The sequence below is a fragment of the Manacus candei genome, unplaced genomic scaffold (assembly GCF_025592945.1).
Source record: "Manacus candei isolate 608988 ecotype Guabito, Panama unplaced genomic scaffold, ASM2559294v1 h1tg000034l, whole genome shotgun sequence".
In the NCBI taxonomy this organism is placed as follows: Eukaryota; Metazoa; Chordata; class Aves; order Passeriformes; family Pipridae; genus Manacus; species Manacus candei.
This window is the reverse complement of record NW_026138082.1, coordinates 1,341,948-1,357,324: the sequence shown is the minus strand read 5'-3', so window position 1 is coordinate 1,357,324 and position 15,377 is coordinate 1,341,948. Positions and strand designations below refer to the sequence as shown.

At 46.8% G+C, this 15,377-nt stretch overlaps 1 protein-coding gene across 1 annotated transcript; it reads right to left on the bottom strand.

Annotated features, from left to right (window-relative positions):
• Positions 1–13,852: 13,852 nt before the first annotated feature.
• OLIG3 (oligodendrocyte transcription factor 3) lies at positions 13,853–14,785 on the bottom strand. The gene has a single exon (XM_051792620.1). The coding sequence runs from the start codon at positions 14,672–14,674 to the stop codon at positions 13,853–13,855; it is 822 nt and encodes a 273-aa protein (XP_051648580.1). The 5' UTR covers positions 14,675–14,785.
• Between the last annotated feature and the right edge of the window lie 592 nt (positions 14,786–15,377).

Here is a 15,377-nt window from a genome sequence, read left to right as displayed (position 1 = left end):
ATACCATTTTACTGTAGAATCTTTCTGAAGGTTAACATAGGATGTCTGGATTCAATCTCTTTAGGCCCCTATACATTACATATTATTGGCTATGGGAGGGCTTGATCCAGACCTGTTGAAGTCAGAAACACACAGCTGTGGGCAGTTTCACCCAAAGAGGAGCAGAAGGATTTGGGCTTTTCTCTGGCTCAGGGCTGGACCTAGAGGTGGCCTATGGAAGCTGAAATCCTGCACGCTTCCATGGCAGATAGGAACAGGGACCAGAAGAGAGGCTGTAACAGGGGCAGTGAGGGGGAGCTAAATCCACCTTCAGCATGCAGAGGGCAAGGTGATGGGAGCACGACCAGCCAGCGACAGGGTGCAGAGAGAGAGTGGGATAGATGAGGGCTTTCAGGAAACCTTATTTATGATTTAAATATGCTGTCACTTGTCCCCATGCAATATGAAAACCAAATCTAAACATTTGTCTGTAGAATCAGGTGATGACTGGCCCTCTACTGTCTCAAGGGGGGAAGGAAAATGGTCCATGCACCTGCCACCTAATTCAGTTTAAAACCTGACACATTTACCAAGAGTGGGCTGGCATAATGAACTTCATTCATGCTGTCAGTGGAGTCAATAACTTATCCCCAACTGCTTTTGTCTCCCTGGCGGCAGTGCCTCTGATTGGGCTGAGGTACTTATTCAAGTAAAATTTATTTTCAATTGCAGGCCATAATACTACTGGCACAAGCCTTGCTTTGACAGAAGCTTTTGCTCAAGGCTAAACTATTGTTAAAGTTTGTGCCCATTGTCCAGGGTCTTTGATCTGTCAAAGCTGCTTAACAAGCCGGTTAAAAACTGTTTCAGATAACAGGTGTGTCCTTTGAGGACACAGGGCCATTTTTCAACTTCTTTATAAGACTAGTCCAGTAGCTGACTAAAATTTACATGCTGGTTGGTGGTGATATATGTAAAGCACTTTTAGAGCAAGAAATTCAATTTAAGGGTTTATTTCCCTGAACTTCCTTGTGGCATGCTGTTGGTTTTGTTTTGTTTTGTGGTTTAGGTTTTTGGGGTTTTTTTTTCCTCAGGAAGTAAAAAGATTTACAAGGTGTTTCTCTGGGGCCCTGGAAGTATTTAGTGAAAAGATGATTGAGATGCTTAATCTACCTGTGGCACTACAATGGCACCCAGTCACAGTAAAGCAGCAAGCACCAGTGAACACAACTAGGAGAAAGCTTATGACGGAGAGGAGCAAAAGTGGGGTCACATGGGGCAGGCTTTGCTGGGGAAGGCTCAGGGTGGGGGAGACACTACCCCTCCAGCCCAAGCCTGCCCTGGTGCAACTGTGCTGCCTCAGCCCACCCCTGCCCCTCCAGCTGGCTCCTGGATTTGCTGCTATTTCTGAGAGCCGGCAGCATGGTTAGAATGTACAGGATCTGCTTTCGTTACCTAGAAAGCCCAATTTCTGGGAGAAGATCCTCATCGTATTTTGAGTACCCACTGTATGAGCCAGACCATTCATGCATGGCCAATGGCCTGAAAAAAATTTCCTTTGAATGGTCCATATGTCAGCTATATTCTTTAGGACGTGCAAAAAATGGTTCCTCCCCTTCGCATATGTTTGAAAACACAACTGAGATCCTAAGAGATTTAATCAGTTTTAAACCAATCTAGTTTGTTGGGGTTTTTTTCCTGAAAAAAAAAACCATCAAAAAAAGACAAGTGTTGCCCACGGTCGTTCTGAAATGCATGACCTAAAGGTTTAGGGAAAGTGGGAAAGAGAAACTCACTGTATATGCACTGTGTATGTTCTGGAGGTTGTGGAAGGAAGGGAGGATAAACATGTTCAGGGGCAGTTTCCCCACCCCCACCCCATATCAATACCACCTAATTGTGGAGCTGCTGGTACGGGGATTTTAGTTCACACTAAGAATTTCTGTGCCTTTCCAAGTTCCAGATGAGCAGATAAGTTAGGCAGCAAATCAGTCATAACTTCCAAACCTGTGTGTATCTGCAAAGTGTTGTCAAAGGCCAAGGAGTGAATTGGTATCAGCCGTGTAGTTAGAGGTGACTCATATACCCCCAGACTGCTGACTGCAGGCTGCTACACAGGTATCCCAACTTGTGCCACAGATGTACAGAGGGTGCAGAGGCACCAGGAGGCTCACTTGCTACTGTGGCCAGGTAGCTTTGGTTGTATGGAGCATCTCTTTATGGACAGTCACTATGGGCCCCACTGCTGGTGGGCTGTAGGGTCTGCATAGGAGTGAGCTGTACAGAGGAGGGACAGACAGCAACTTCACAGGTAGCTCCACAGATGGGGCGGGGGGGGAGCATGAATAAAATGTGGTGTTTAGAAAACACCTGCCCATCTTTGACCTGCAGAAATAAGCACATTCAGCCAGTGAGTGCAAGGCCATCTTCAATACAAAAAGAAGAGCTGAAAGTTCCCCTTTTATAGCAGAAAAGTTCTGACATTTGTTCTCCTCCTTGCCCTAAGCTGCACCCAGCAGCTCTTCTTGCTGGAGAAGCTTGCATACCTTGAGAGACAAGCACAACAAACTGAAATAACTTGGTATAAAAAGTGAACCTGTTTCCTAGGCATATTTTTCTTAAATAATCCCACCTGCACCAAAAATTTGTCATCAGTTTGTTAGTTTAAGAAAGATGATGAATAAAACAAGCACTTTGTCAACTGTAGTAGTTTTGTGAACATTCCTAAACCAAACCAAGAATGAAAGCGAAAAAGCAAAGCTTTTCAAATACCACTCAGCTATGCTCACCATTAGGATCATTACAACTGTTCAAGCATTACGTTGGCATGTGTCTGTACCATCAATTAGCTTGGGAGCTATGTTTAGAGCAATTAATTTTTGGTATTCAAAGGTAGCCAGAAAGATGTGAGATAGAGGACAAATTCCTGTTGCAAGGCTGCAGCTTGGCTACTGGCCTCTAAGAAAAGCCGTCCATGATTTTACTGAATGAAACTTCAGCCTGCTACATCACCTACAAAATGTTTTCAACACCACAGTGGCTGAGTCCATGTCCAAGGGCAGATTAAAGGTCTAAATGAGGTAAAGACCTGCTACTGACCAGACACTTTAAGATAGGTTTTCACTTTCTCTATTATCTAAATTAAAACATTTGCTTCTCCGTGCAGCGGAACATAGAGAAGTCTACTATTCTCACTTCTTCTCTGCATTTTTCTGAGGTAAAATATTAAATGTGCTTGGTTTTAAAAGCTGATTTTCCCTTACCCATTAGAATCAGTGTGGTATCTTCAATGCTGTGTTGAAGCATAGAGTAAGGGCCTACTGTGATCTCTCCAGTGAGAAGAGTATCACAGATGGGAGCAAGAGCAGTTGCATAATGGCAAACACTTTTGAGGAAAATATGAAAATTATACATAAAGTAGCCAAAGGTCCCCAAACCACTTTAACACTACAACCCCTTTAATATTACCATATAATTATGACCTGCAAAGTAAAATAAGAAAATGCTATGAAGTGGCGGATGGCCAGTAAGACCACTAGACTATTACAAGAGGATATCTGTAGCTATTATTTGTCACTAGCTGTTATTTATATTGCACATGATTCAACAGATGGTCAGGCAGATGCAATGGCAAGGTGAGACAACCACAGCAGTGAAGGCTGGAATAGAAGATGCTGCAGCTGGAGGAAGAGGGTTGCCCACAGAGAGAGATGGATGGAGCTGGTGGCCGAGTGAGGGGATGAGCAGGAGATGTTCAGATGACTGAACCTGCCAATCTCTAAGAAACTGTCAGCTGCTAACTGTGGTACCCTGCAAGCTGTGAGACATGCTGGGATTTTCATGGGAGCAGGCCAGGTAAAGAAGTCTGTCCCAATATGACAATAAGAGAAGGAGCTGAAATGCTGATATTGTATTTACAGGGAAACTGTTGTTCTGTTGTATTGCTGGGAACAGAGTTAACCCCAGAGATCTCAGGTAAAATCCACATGGGCAGAAGTGAAGAAGCAGTCAGTGCTGATCTGATTCAGGGTATGTAGTTAGTGTTGGCTTTGCCTGTAGTCAGAAAGTTTGAACACAAAGACACTGTAAAGTAGTGCTGTGATTCAAAAGTGTGAATGGAGTGATGCCAAACTCATGAAATGCACCAGTGGAAAGAAAAAAACCACTGCAAATTTTTAGGAAACACAATAAAAAAGAGAAAAGTAAAGTTTTCTCTTTGGATCATAGCTTTGCATCAATAAGATGAAATATGCTGAAACAAGTGAAGGATAGGGCACTAAGTGTAGCTTGCCTGGTCTTAGCATGTGGAAAGAAGAGGGGATAGTCCCAGGGGAAGGCCCTGAACTTCACACTCAATCTGTGTCTGAAACCACTTCTCCCATGAAGTATATGATCCTTACACAGCAGAAACCAAAAGCCCTGTGCTTTCACCAGCTGCTTACAAATTCAGGAGTGGAAAAAGCTAGAGAGTTAGCATTGTGGATTCATTTTTCTTGGTGGAAATTTGATGATAGGTGAGGAAGGACTGTCTCTGTACATATGATGAATTCTGATACAGAGAACTATTTTATGTCTATGTGTCATATTTATGAACTGATAAAGTGCCTATGGAATGTGCGTCCTCACTGCCATGGGCATCTTTTGCCCCTTGTTGATGAAAAACCGATGGAAAAAGGATTTCTTGCACATGGCACAAAAATAGAAATAAACATTCTTTACCGCTTCATAGGTCAATAAACCAATCATGCACAACTGGGAATACCTAAGCAGAGAAAGCCAAAGAGTGATGGAAACAAATCAAATAAAGGGGACCTTGATCAGTTAATAATTCTGATAAATACCTCACTTCAGAAAGAAAATGTATTCTCCTGGTAATGTGGAGAGAAAGACAGACAGAAAGAGATGACAAGAAGGGCAAAAGCTTTCTGTAAGGGAGAAAGACTCTGAGACTACATCCATACAAAACATGCCTATGACCATTACTTAGCTCTGAAGCCAACTGGCACAGACTGGCATGTGTCCACGTTATTAAATTCTTGCTTTCCAGGCAGTGTGGCTGAACACAAATTGCCTGCTGGGATTGGCCTTTGGCCTGTGCTATCCCCAGATTATGCCTGGGAAATGTTCAGGGGAGTGCTAGCTGTCTGGAGCCAAAACATGCCAGGAACTGTTGTAACAATTCGACTCTATAAATAATTGAGCTACAGTACCTGAGAATATTATGTGGCTCTGGTTAATTTACTAGGAGAGATAAAGTCTATGATCCTAGCTTGGAATGGAAATCTTGGACATATTATAGAACTGTGAGAAATGGAAAACCCTAGAGCACCCAATAGACACAAGAGTGTGCTGATGTGAGAGAGGCAGGCATCTACAGCTGCACTGAAGTCGCATAAGAAAAAGCTAATATCCTGGCAGAAGTAATGGAAGACATGACATAGTGGGAATTTTCACCTCTGGAAAGGGCAAAGAGACTGTGCTGAAGAATCTAGGGAACAACAAACCACAGAAGGAAGAGCCTGAAGCTTTGGAAAGACTGTGCTCAAGTGCTTTTGCAGACCACACCTCATCCTGCTTCAAAATTGAACACAATTAACCCCTCCTAAAAGTACTCAGAGAGAAAGAAAAAGGGATGCCTGCACTGCTTGCAGATATGGCCTCAAGGCCTCAAGGAGCAGGCAGCCTAGAGGTCTGATGTGGGCTGGAGCCTGCTCAGAAAGCACTCTCCAAAACAGATGGAGCCCCTCAAACCTGACCGTGCCTTAAGGTTGGCTGGGCTACAGGCACCTCAGGAGACCATGGTCACAGCAGTCACTTAGAGAAACACACTTAGGGAAGGAGAGACAGAGCAGGCAGTACACACCAGGCTCATCGGGAGTCTGCAGACCACTCCTGCAGAGCAGCAGGGACTCAGCTAGGCTGTCCATAGACACCAAACAGCTACCCCACAGTAACTATTCTCTGATATTCCCAGAGTGGATGTGCAAAGACAGCATGGATGTGTTGGGATTTCAGTGGCAGAGGTCTGGAAACTATTGCATCCACCTCACATTGAAATAAAGCCTTCAGATCCATCTAGTTTAGGTCCCTTACTGATTTACAAGACTCAAAGGTTTTCAGACGTTAGTAACAATCTGGGCCTTTGTATGGAATGCAAGAGTACACACGAGGCTTCCATGGTTTCTAGCCCTGGCAGGTCTTTTTCAGATCTATCTGTAGCCCATTATAAGTACTAGCACTTAAATGCTGTGGAGTGGTGTCCATACTCAATTCTCAGTGTGCTCAAACAAACCATCATCCCATCCATGATCACCATAGTTGTGACTAATTTCTGTCACTGTCACTTGCAGTTTTAGGAGGAAAGCCAAGCACTGAAACTGGGGATGGAATCTCTCTCAACAGATGTTTCAAGCTGCCTTTCTCCTAGTGCCTGAAAATTTACTTGCTGTGTGAAGATGTGACAGCACAGGCCACAAAATCCAGCCTGGCAAATTCTTCTGCAAAGCATGAGGTAGGGGAGTACAAGGGACAAAATGCATTTTTAGTTGTCTACTTTCTATGCAGCACTTAACAGATCTTTGTTTATTACCAAAAATAAAAATACTGGAAACAGAACGTTTTATGTGGTCATTTTATTGTTCTTCCTCTGACCCCATGGATGAGGGCTCACAACACCCTCAGGTCAAAGGTCAGATTTTGTAAAAGTAAGTTTTTACTAGTTGTAAAACATTTCTCTGCTTTTTAAAAAATGCAAATGAAATCTCATGTTTTTCGGAAAGCCACCTAACAGTTTGCAGCTGAAACACAGCAAGGTAGCACCTGGTGCATGACAGTCAGAGCCACTGGATAGAAAACAATTAAAACAAAAGTGAAATACATTTAAAAAAAAAAAAAAAAAAAAGGAAAAAAAGCACACACACCCCAAAAAAGCCCACAAAAAATAAGTATGCAGAAAAGTCATTTAGCATAATCAAAAAGAGAATGCATTTTTTATAACACAAATATCAATTTTACTTTAGTGAATAATTTGTAAAATATTTCCTCTACTGGTGTGCCTAAAGCACTATCACATCCTCATCTCCATCTCTGACATGGGACAGGGTTTCCTGGAAGTGACACCTGTATTCAGAGACCACAGCTCCTTCCCTGTCTTTTTTTTGGGGTTGACTGGCCTGTATTTAAATCTGCCTTTGAAAACATTGCATGTGACACTATAATAGGAAGAACTACTTGAAGAACTACTTGTTCTTTACTATAACTGAATGTCTGTGCAATGATCATGAAACTATATGCACTAATATTTAAACAGTAATAAATCTTCCTTTCATCAAGTTGTTCTACATGATAACTGAGGGGAGAATAATTCCAACCTGCTATAACCAGGAGCTTTTGTGGTTCTGCTCTGCTATCTCTGTCTGAAAAATCGAGTCTTATCTGTTTTTATTATCTTACAAGGCATCAGGACCAGTCCCTGTGCAAATCTCTTTTATTGTCAGTACTCTACATGTTTTTCAAGGGATCCATTAGTTTTTGAGTTAGAGGTCTCTGCAAATCATCTTCATCATAAATACTAAATTACTGCATTGCTTGTAGTTTTGTCCCTTGCCCATCTGCCAGACCTGGCTGTTCTGCCAGGTATCTTTCAAGATGTACGTGTCAACAGCAACAACACTTTGGGGGATAACAAACAAACATAAAGATACTGAATTAAAATATTGATGTGCAGTTTTCTACTAAGGTTGTATAAAACCCTGTCCTGAACCCACAACAACTTCAGGAGACTTGGGGGACCTAGGCACAGATTTTGGTCACAAAGTCTTAACTGATGATACTAATCTTTAAGAAGTTTTTCCCATCAGCCATATTTTACTATTCTGCAGCTGCACTGTCCTTACATGGGTGTCTACTTCAACGTCATATCAAGAAAAAGGGTTTGTTTCAACTTCAGAAGAGGGAAATGGATGACATGAGAAAGAAAATTTGTCAGGATAAGCAGGCTCCAGGCACTTCCACTCACTCTTTCGGTGTCTTCAATTCAGTGTCTCCTACTCAGCAGTTGTTGAATGAACAAAAGGGAGCACAGTTCCAGCTCCAGTTCTATCAAAAACTTATCACCTCCCTGATGTGTTGTAAGATTCATAATTGCTCCTGCTTTTATTCATTTGACTCTAAGACCTTTCTAATCAACCCAATCGCTTGAAAAAACAGAAAACACAAAATTATCAACACTTAAGCAACAATTAAGCTTCTTTGTTTAAAAAGTGCTTAAGCAACTGGGGGAAGATCCTTCTGTGAATGTTGGGTGGGTTTTGTTTTGGTTTTTTCTCTTCGGTCGAAGTGCAGAATTTTACTCAAAAGGTTCTAGTATACAGATTTTTTTTTGAGACTGTTTTGTTCTTATCTTGTTTCCCTATTCAAGATACACTAAGATGGCACTTAGGGACCTGGTTTAGTGGTGGATTTGACAGTGTTAGGTTTATGATTGGACTCAATGGTCTTAAAGGTCTTTTACAACCTAAATATTTCTATGATTCTGTGATTCTAAGGCTCAATTCAGCCACCTAAATGTAGGTAATTACTACCTCTAGGATGCCTTAGGATTTCTCACCTGACCTCTCCTGGTGGTCCAGTAAAATATGAATATTCAGGAGGCCCTGATCATTTTTTGGCACTATGGTGTGGATGTCTCAAGGTATTTCTAATGACACTGAATATGAAGCAACAAACTCAAATCCTTAGATTTCACAGAACTTCAGTGAAAGATATCTGCTTACATTTTAGTATTTACCTTGCAATTAGCTACTAGTTTGGTGTTTCCATTTCAGACCTGAGAATGGGTTTGTGTACCTCCAAAGTCCCCATTTTCCTCAACAATATTACTGCATCTAGTAAACAATTATACTCCCCTAGTAAACAATTATACTCCCCTTCTCAATCTTGCCCGTTTGTTTTCCCTGGCAGTAGCACAATGTCATCTTGTGGCAGCACTTTCCAGCTCAAATCCATACCTACTTGCTTCTGAAGGAGGGAAAATAGGACTGCAAAGAATAGAAAATGCAAAATAAAAAATTTTGGATAGGAACAAGTAGGAAAATACAAAAGAAATTTGGAGGGAGGCAGAGCAAGACACATGCATTTTAAGAGGCACAAATCCATAATAAACCTCTTATTAGTTTTGCTTGGAGAGTAGGTCCCCAACCAGGGCAGCTGGGCAGGCAGCCTGAGATCTGGACCTGGGGCAGGGGGTAGCAACCTATAAAAAATCACTTTTTTCCCATATTTTTTTTCCCCCTCTCTGACTTCTAAGAAAAATGATTTGCTCATTTGGTAATAACTGATGGGGACTGTGAATTACTGAACAAGACCCCAGCCTAGTGTTTATCTCCCCATCAATAAATCTCTAAACTGAAGCAATGAAGCTAAGTACTGCTGCTATTTCTGCATTTTATTTACATGTTAATCAAAACACAAGCCCACCCCCACCTCCTTCCTGGCCCCATGTGGCTGGAGAAGAGACACCTGTGCAGGCATGGTCTGTGTTGGAGTTTTCAGGTGGGGTTTCTGGTGGGATGGGAGAGTAGGGGAAAAAAGGAACCCCACACAACATACCAAACACCCAAGGCCTGGGGGACTGGTGTGAAATTTGTGGTGGACCTCTGGAGCTGGGGGCAGAGGGTCCTTCCCCATGGGAAATAGGAAGCACTGGGAAAGGAGGGAAAGCTGTTTCCCCCTAAGACTAGCAGCAGCATCTGCCTTCTCCATGGCATGGTTGTGCCGGGACTGAGTGGACAGCAAGGACATTAACAAAGGAAAATGAATAGTGTCCATCCACCTCTGATATATTTATATCTATATTTATATGTGTACATACGTATGTATTTTATATATGTGCACACAGACATTACTTTTGTGGTGAAAATGAAAGGAATTTCCTGAGAGAACCAAGCTCACATTTATCCAAGGAGAAGTATGCCTAATCAAGCTGTCCCCTGCCATGCTGAGCCATGTGGCACCTGCCCCACCATGCCCCAACCCTACAGCCCCACTGTCAGGCAGGGATGAGCCCACAGGATGGGCACTGCTAGTCTCTGCCACCATTGAATCTTTTCCTGATTTCCTATTTCTATCACTCAACCCTCTTTTTTTTTTTTTTAAATTATTATTTATTTTTATTTTATTTATTTCTCTAGTGTGTTTGTGGAGGTAAACCTTCCCACAGAAAACCCCACTGTTCCCCCTTCTCTACCCATGGGCAGTTTCTCCAGAAGTTGTTCTGTAGTTGGTTGTTTTTTTCCAGGGGAAGGGAAGGGAAGGTTTGGGAAGAGAAGGGAAAGTTTGGAAAGGTTTGGGAAGGGAAGGGATTCTCCAAAGGTGCCTCCTTGCCTGCAGCATCATATCTCCAAGTTGCTCAGCGTTTCCCGACCCATCGAAAAGGATAAGGAAACTACATCTCTTCAGATGCTCTTTCAATTTTCCCTTCTCCACAGGTCAGGACGCGAAACCAGGGAGGCGAGTCTCTGGCGTTTGACTCGCACCTCCTGGAGTACGTCGCTGCCGCATGGGAGCCTGGGGGACGGGACATTTGCCACCCCTTTCCTGACGACTCAAAATCCTGTCTCAGGCTCATGCAGCTGCTTGGTCGCTTTTGCTACGGAAAAGCGCGAAGAAGCCTGTTCACCCACTCTTGTTTCGCGGCTGGAAAACAGCCCGGCGCTGCCAGGGAACGCGAGGCAGAGGCCGGGACGGTTCTGTGTGGCTGAGTGGGGGTCAAATGTCTCCAAAGAGACCTTTTGTTGAGGCAAGGCGCCCTCCGTCCCCAGGACCGAGGGGCCGAGCGGCAGAGATACTTTAGGGCAAGGTAGCACTGCCGGGGATAGCGGCGGGTCCCGGGTACCTGACTGCCGGCTCCTGGGCAGAGAGGGTGACTTCGCCCTCCTCTCAACTGCCGTTTGCAGCCCAGTCCCGCCGCAGGCTCGGTAAGCTGTTGGCAGACGCAGTCAAGGGACAGAAGCAGAAGAAGCCGCTTCCAACGCTGCCCCGCTCGCCCCACTCCAGGGGAAAGGATGCAGGGCCGAGGGGGAACCGGGGTCGGAAAGATGGAGGATGCGGGGACGGGGGGATCGTGGCTTTGTGCTCCAGCCGTGTCAGGCCCGCATGGAGGGATACGTCGGGGACAGTCGGGTCAGCTGAGGAGGAGCCGGTGGCCCCGCGTCCGGACTGGCATCCCGCAGGCCGCTCCCCGCGGCTCCCCGCTCCTCTACCGGGTTTCCCCCGGCTTGTGCTGAGCCCTCTGCTCAGTCAGCGCCGCCAGGGAAAAGGGAGGAGTGTGTGTGAGAGTGCCTCTGGCTGCCGGGGCCGGGCAGAGGCTCCAGCCCAACCTCTCCCACCGGGACGGCGGGGCGGGTTGCCCGCGTCCTGCACAGAGCCCGGAGCACAGCTCCGACGGCCCAAGGGGATCACCCCGCCGGCCCTCTCCTCAAGGACAGCACCTTACGGAGCACAGGTTGCACCCATCAGTCTCATTGCCCACCTCCCTGTCTTGTGCCCCCTCCCCGGCGGCAGGACTCCCTAATCCCTGAGACTGGGGCGGGCGGGGACCGGACACCGCCGTGACTTGGTCAGCGGCGAAATAACTGAAAACAGCTGAAAACGGGAGGGAAGGAAGGAAGGAGGGAAGGAAGAAGGGAAGGAGGGAGGGAAATTGCAACATATCTTGATCATCTTGCTGAATTACAGTAAGGATTTACTTCAGCCCGGGAGTGATTTCTCAGAACACGATTTGTTAGTTCAGTATGTTTTCGAGGCAAATATACATTCTTCTTTTTCTTCTTTTCATTTTCAAATGTTTGCGTTTGGGTGCTTATCTCTTAATCTTGATTTGAGTGCTGCAGTTCACCAGCACGGATCACCCACAGGTGCCTTCAAAAATTGTTTGTCATTTCGGTTTAAATGCTCCACCCATCCTTCCTCTCTCACTACTCACCTTGCGAATCAGGGGGAGTCGTCTTCTCCGTGTTTCTTCAGGCCCTTCCCGGACATTCCCTTTCGCGTAAGACAGGGGCCCGTGGTCTGGGTGGGGGGTGCAAGACCCGCTCCCGTGCGCGGAGCCAGAGGGCGCTGGGAATCGCCAGCCGCGCTCCCTCGAGGATGCCGCGCTGCTCCCCATGGAGCACCGCCTCCCGGCGGGGCAGAGATGCCTATCCCAACCCTGTCCATCTCGCCATTTCCCTCCCGGAAAAGGGCCGACAGCTGGATCTCAAAAAAAAAAAAAAAAAGTTATTGCCCCTAAAAGCCCCAGCGCCCCTCCCAGTGGTGCTCGCGGCCCGTCCTCCTGCCGCCTGGCTCTGTCTGTGGAACCGGCCATCGGCTGAATTCCTGCCGGCTCCCAGCCCAGTGGAAAACTGCCGGAAGCTGCCCGGCAGCTCTCACACAGCGGAGCACGTCGGGCTCGTGGCTGCTCCCAAGCCGCGCACGGGGATGCGCCGACCTCCTCCTAGTCTGGGCTGGGGAAGTCCTTGCGAAACCCAAAGCGATCAAATACGGCGCCTTTTCTGAGCGTCCAGTCCCGGACAAAAGCGAAACAGTCAGTTTGGAATTTATTTTTTATTTTATTTGGAAATCTCATCCAGAAACACTGGTCAATAATAAATATATTGATAGTTATCAAGAATATATAAAAAATAAAGACACGGTGTTGTCTTTGAGGCCCCAACCGAAAACAAACAAACAAACCAACAATCGAAATTAATAATAACATTATTTCAAGCAAAATCCCAGGAAAAAGTACCGGAAAGGAAATAAACAGCAACAAAGCTTCCGATTTAGTTCTACAAGTCACTGATGTTGCAAGAGCTGACTCCGCACGCTAACCCAAACTATAGCAATGCAAAAAAAACCCCCAAACAACAAACAAACAAAAACCCCAAAACAACAACAACAACAAAACAAACAACAACAAACCCCCCAAAAAACAACAAAACAAAAAAAAACCCCAAAGCCAGCATGAGAAATTAGTACCCCAGCCAGCTGAAGTAGCACACTTCACTGAGAACAGGAGATCGGAGATTTGGCAAAACAGATCGGCAGGATGGTTGTGTTGTGTTTTGCACTATTTTCCTCTTTTTTTTTTTCCTTCACAGAGGGAAGAAGAAAAAGTACCGCAAACAAAACAGCATCACAGCGAAATTTGGAGGAAACAAAGAAAGAAAGAAACAAAACAACACCCAGGCACAAAACCCCCAAACTATAAACCACACTCGAAAACTTCAGTGAATTGTCTCGGAAGTCCCTGTTGCCAGGGGAGCTGCCTGTGGCCGGTCCCCGCTGGTGACAAGCTGGGGTGGGAAGCATGCATGCACTCTCTGGGCTACCTTGGGCCGCCGCTGCGCTGATGCAGCCAGGTTTGGAGCGGGAAATTTCGGAGGTGTCGCCGTGCGAAAGGAAAGAAAGGAAAAGCCAGGAAAAAGAAGGGGAGAAAACCCCAAACTGATCTTATTGTCTCTTAGTTGCGAAAACTACAACGACAACCATGTCTTTCTTTTTTCCTTTTACATACATTTTAAGGAATCATTTACATTTGATTACCATCAGCGGCATTAATATTATTATTATCATCATTATCATTCTTTTTACAACAGGGACTTTTTTTTTTCCAGTTAGTATAATAAGAAAACATCGCCCGAGGAGCTGGGTATAACATTACCTTTGCAAGGTCCTTACTACACTAATCCTGTGTTACAGGGGGGTTGGCGGGGCGGGAGGCAGCGGGGGCAGGTCCGTCGGCGGCCCGAGAGGGGGCTGGCAGCAGCCCCCTCTCCGTCCATGGGAGCGCTGGCCTCGGCGCAGTCACAGCGGTCGGGGGAGCCCCGCCGAGTCACTTCAGGAGGTCCTTGGTCTCCCCCGAGATCCTGGCCATGTTGGACGCGGTGAGGGCCGAGAGGTGGGGCGGGGGAGGCATCTGGCAGATGGTGCAGGGGCACGGCAAGCCCGCCCAGTGCTGGAAGCCGCTGCCGAGCTGCAGGGCGGGGGGTGTCGAGGGGGTCTTGAGCAGGGAGTGTGGGGGCCGGATCGTGCCGATGGCCGGCAGGGAGGCGGAGAGGGAGGAGGAGGTGTTGGCGGAGGACAAGGCACTGCCGAGGATGGGGTGCACCTGGTGCACAGTGCCGGCGGCGTGGGGAGGGTGCCCGGTGGAGTGTCCCACCGTGCCGCAGTGAAAGGCCGAGTGGTGCCCCCCGTAGATTTCCCCGACCAGCCTCTTCATCTCCTCCAGGGAGCTGGTGAGCATCAGGATATAGTTTCTGGCTAGCAGTAAGGTGGCGATTTTGGAGAGTTTTCTCACGGAAGGTCCGTGGGCGTAGGGCATCACCTCCCGCAGTCCGTCCATGGCGAGGTTGAGGTCATGCATCCTCTTACGCTCCCGACCGTTGATCTTCAGCCGCAGCTGCTGCAGGTCCTGCTCCGAAAGCTGCTTCTTGATTTTGTACTTGCTGCCTTCCCCTCCGGCCTTGGAGCCGTTCCTGGTGAGGCCTTCTCCGGACATCTTCTGCACCAGGTCGTTCTGGGTGGAGGAGACAGAGTTGAGCCGGCTGTCTTGGTGGTGGTGATGGTGGTGGTGGTGGTGGTGGTCTCTCAGATACATCTCATCCATGTCTGGCGAGGAAGCTCTGCTGGAGACAGAGCTGGAGTCAGAATTCATTGTATTCAGGCTTCTGAGCAAGAAACTCTTCCCTGCTCTGGAGGTGGTGGAACAAGACCACTCTCCTTCAAAAAGAAACAAAAACGAAGCAAAAAAGAAGTAAACGGACGGCAGGATCTGCCAGCGAAGGGCTGGAAACGGAGGAAGAAGAAAAAAGCCCCTCAGCCCCCTCTCTCTTCAATCTCTCTCCTCTCTCTCTCTCTCCCCCCCCGGTTACTCAGCCTGTTTACAGGATGGCTACTTAGTGTATGCTTGGACTAACCTCAGCCTGAAAAAGAGGGGCTTTTATAGAGCTGCAGCAGAGAGCAGAGACAAAAGGAGCCCTCCTATGTATAATGGTCTAGTTAGGATGACGTGCCATTATTCAGGGCGGTGCGCTTTGACTGTCCCATTTAGCAAGGACCCCTATTCATATTCATTGTGGTGCCACCCGGGACACCTCAGCCATGGACCATCAGGAGTCAAGGAGACACAAAACCCCTCTGATTGACACCGCACACTCATCGCTCCGTGTGCGCTCCTTCTCCTCCCCCTGCCCCCTCATTTCCAATATAAAACCTCATCCCGTCTACAGTAGGAAGGCAGGGGGCTGCGAAGGGCTGCGTGCCTGCTCGGGGCCGTCCAGGAAACCCCAGTGGCGGGCGGCAGCGGGCAGGAAGCCCGGGGAAGTACCCCCGCTATGGCAGGAGGAGAGGACGTTGGT

Bases quoted from the DNA above. Each gene is read 5' to 3' on its own strand.
- OLIG3 (XM_051792620.1), bottom strand. From the start codon at position 14,674: ATGAATTCTGACTCCAGCTCTGTCTCCAGCAGAGCTTCCTCGCCAGAC.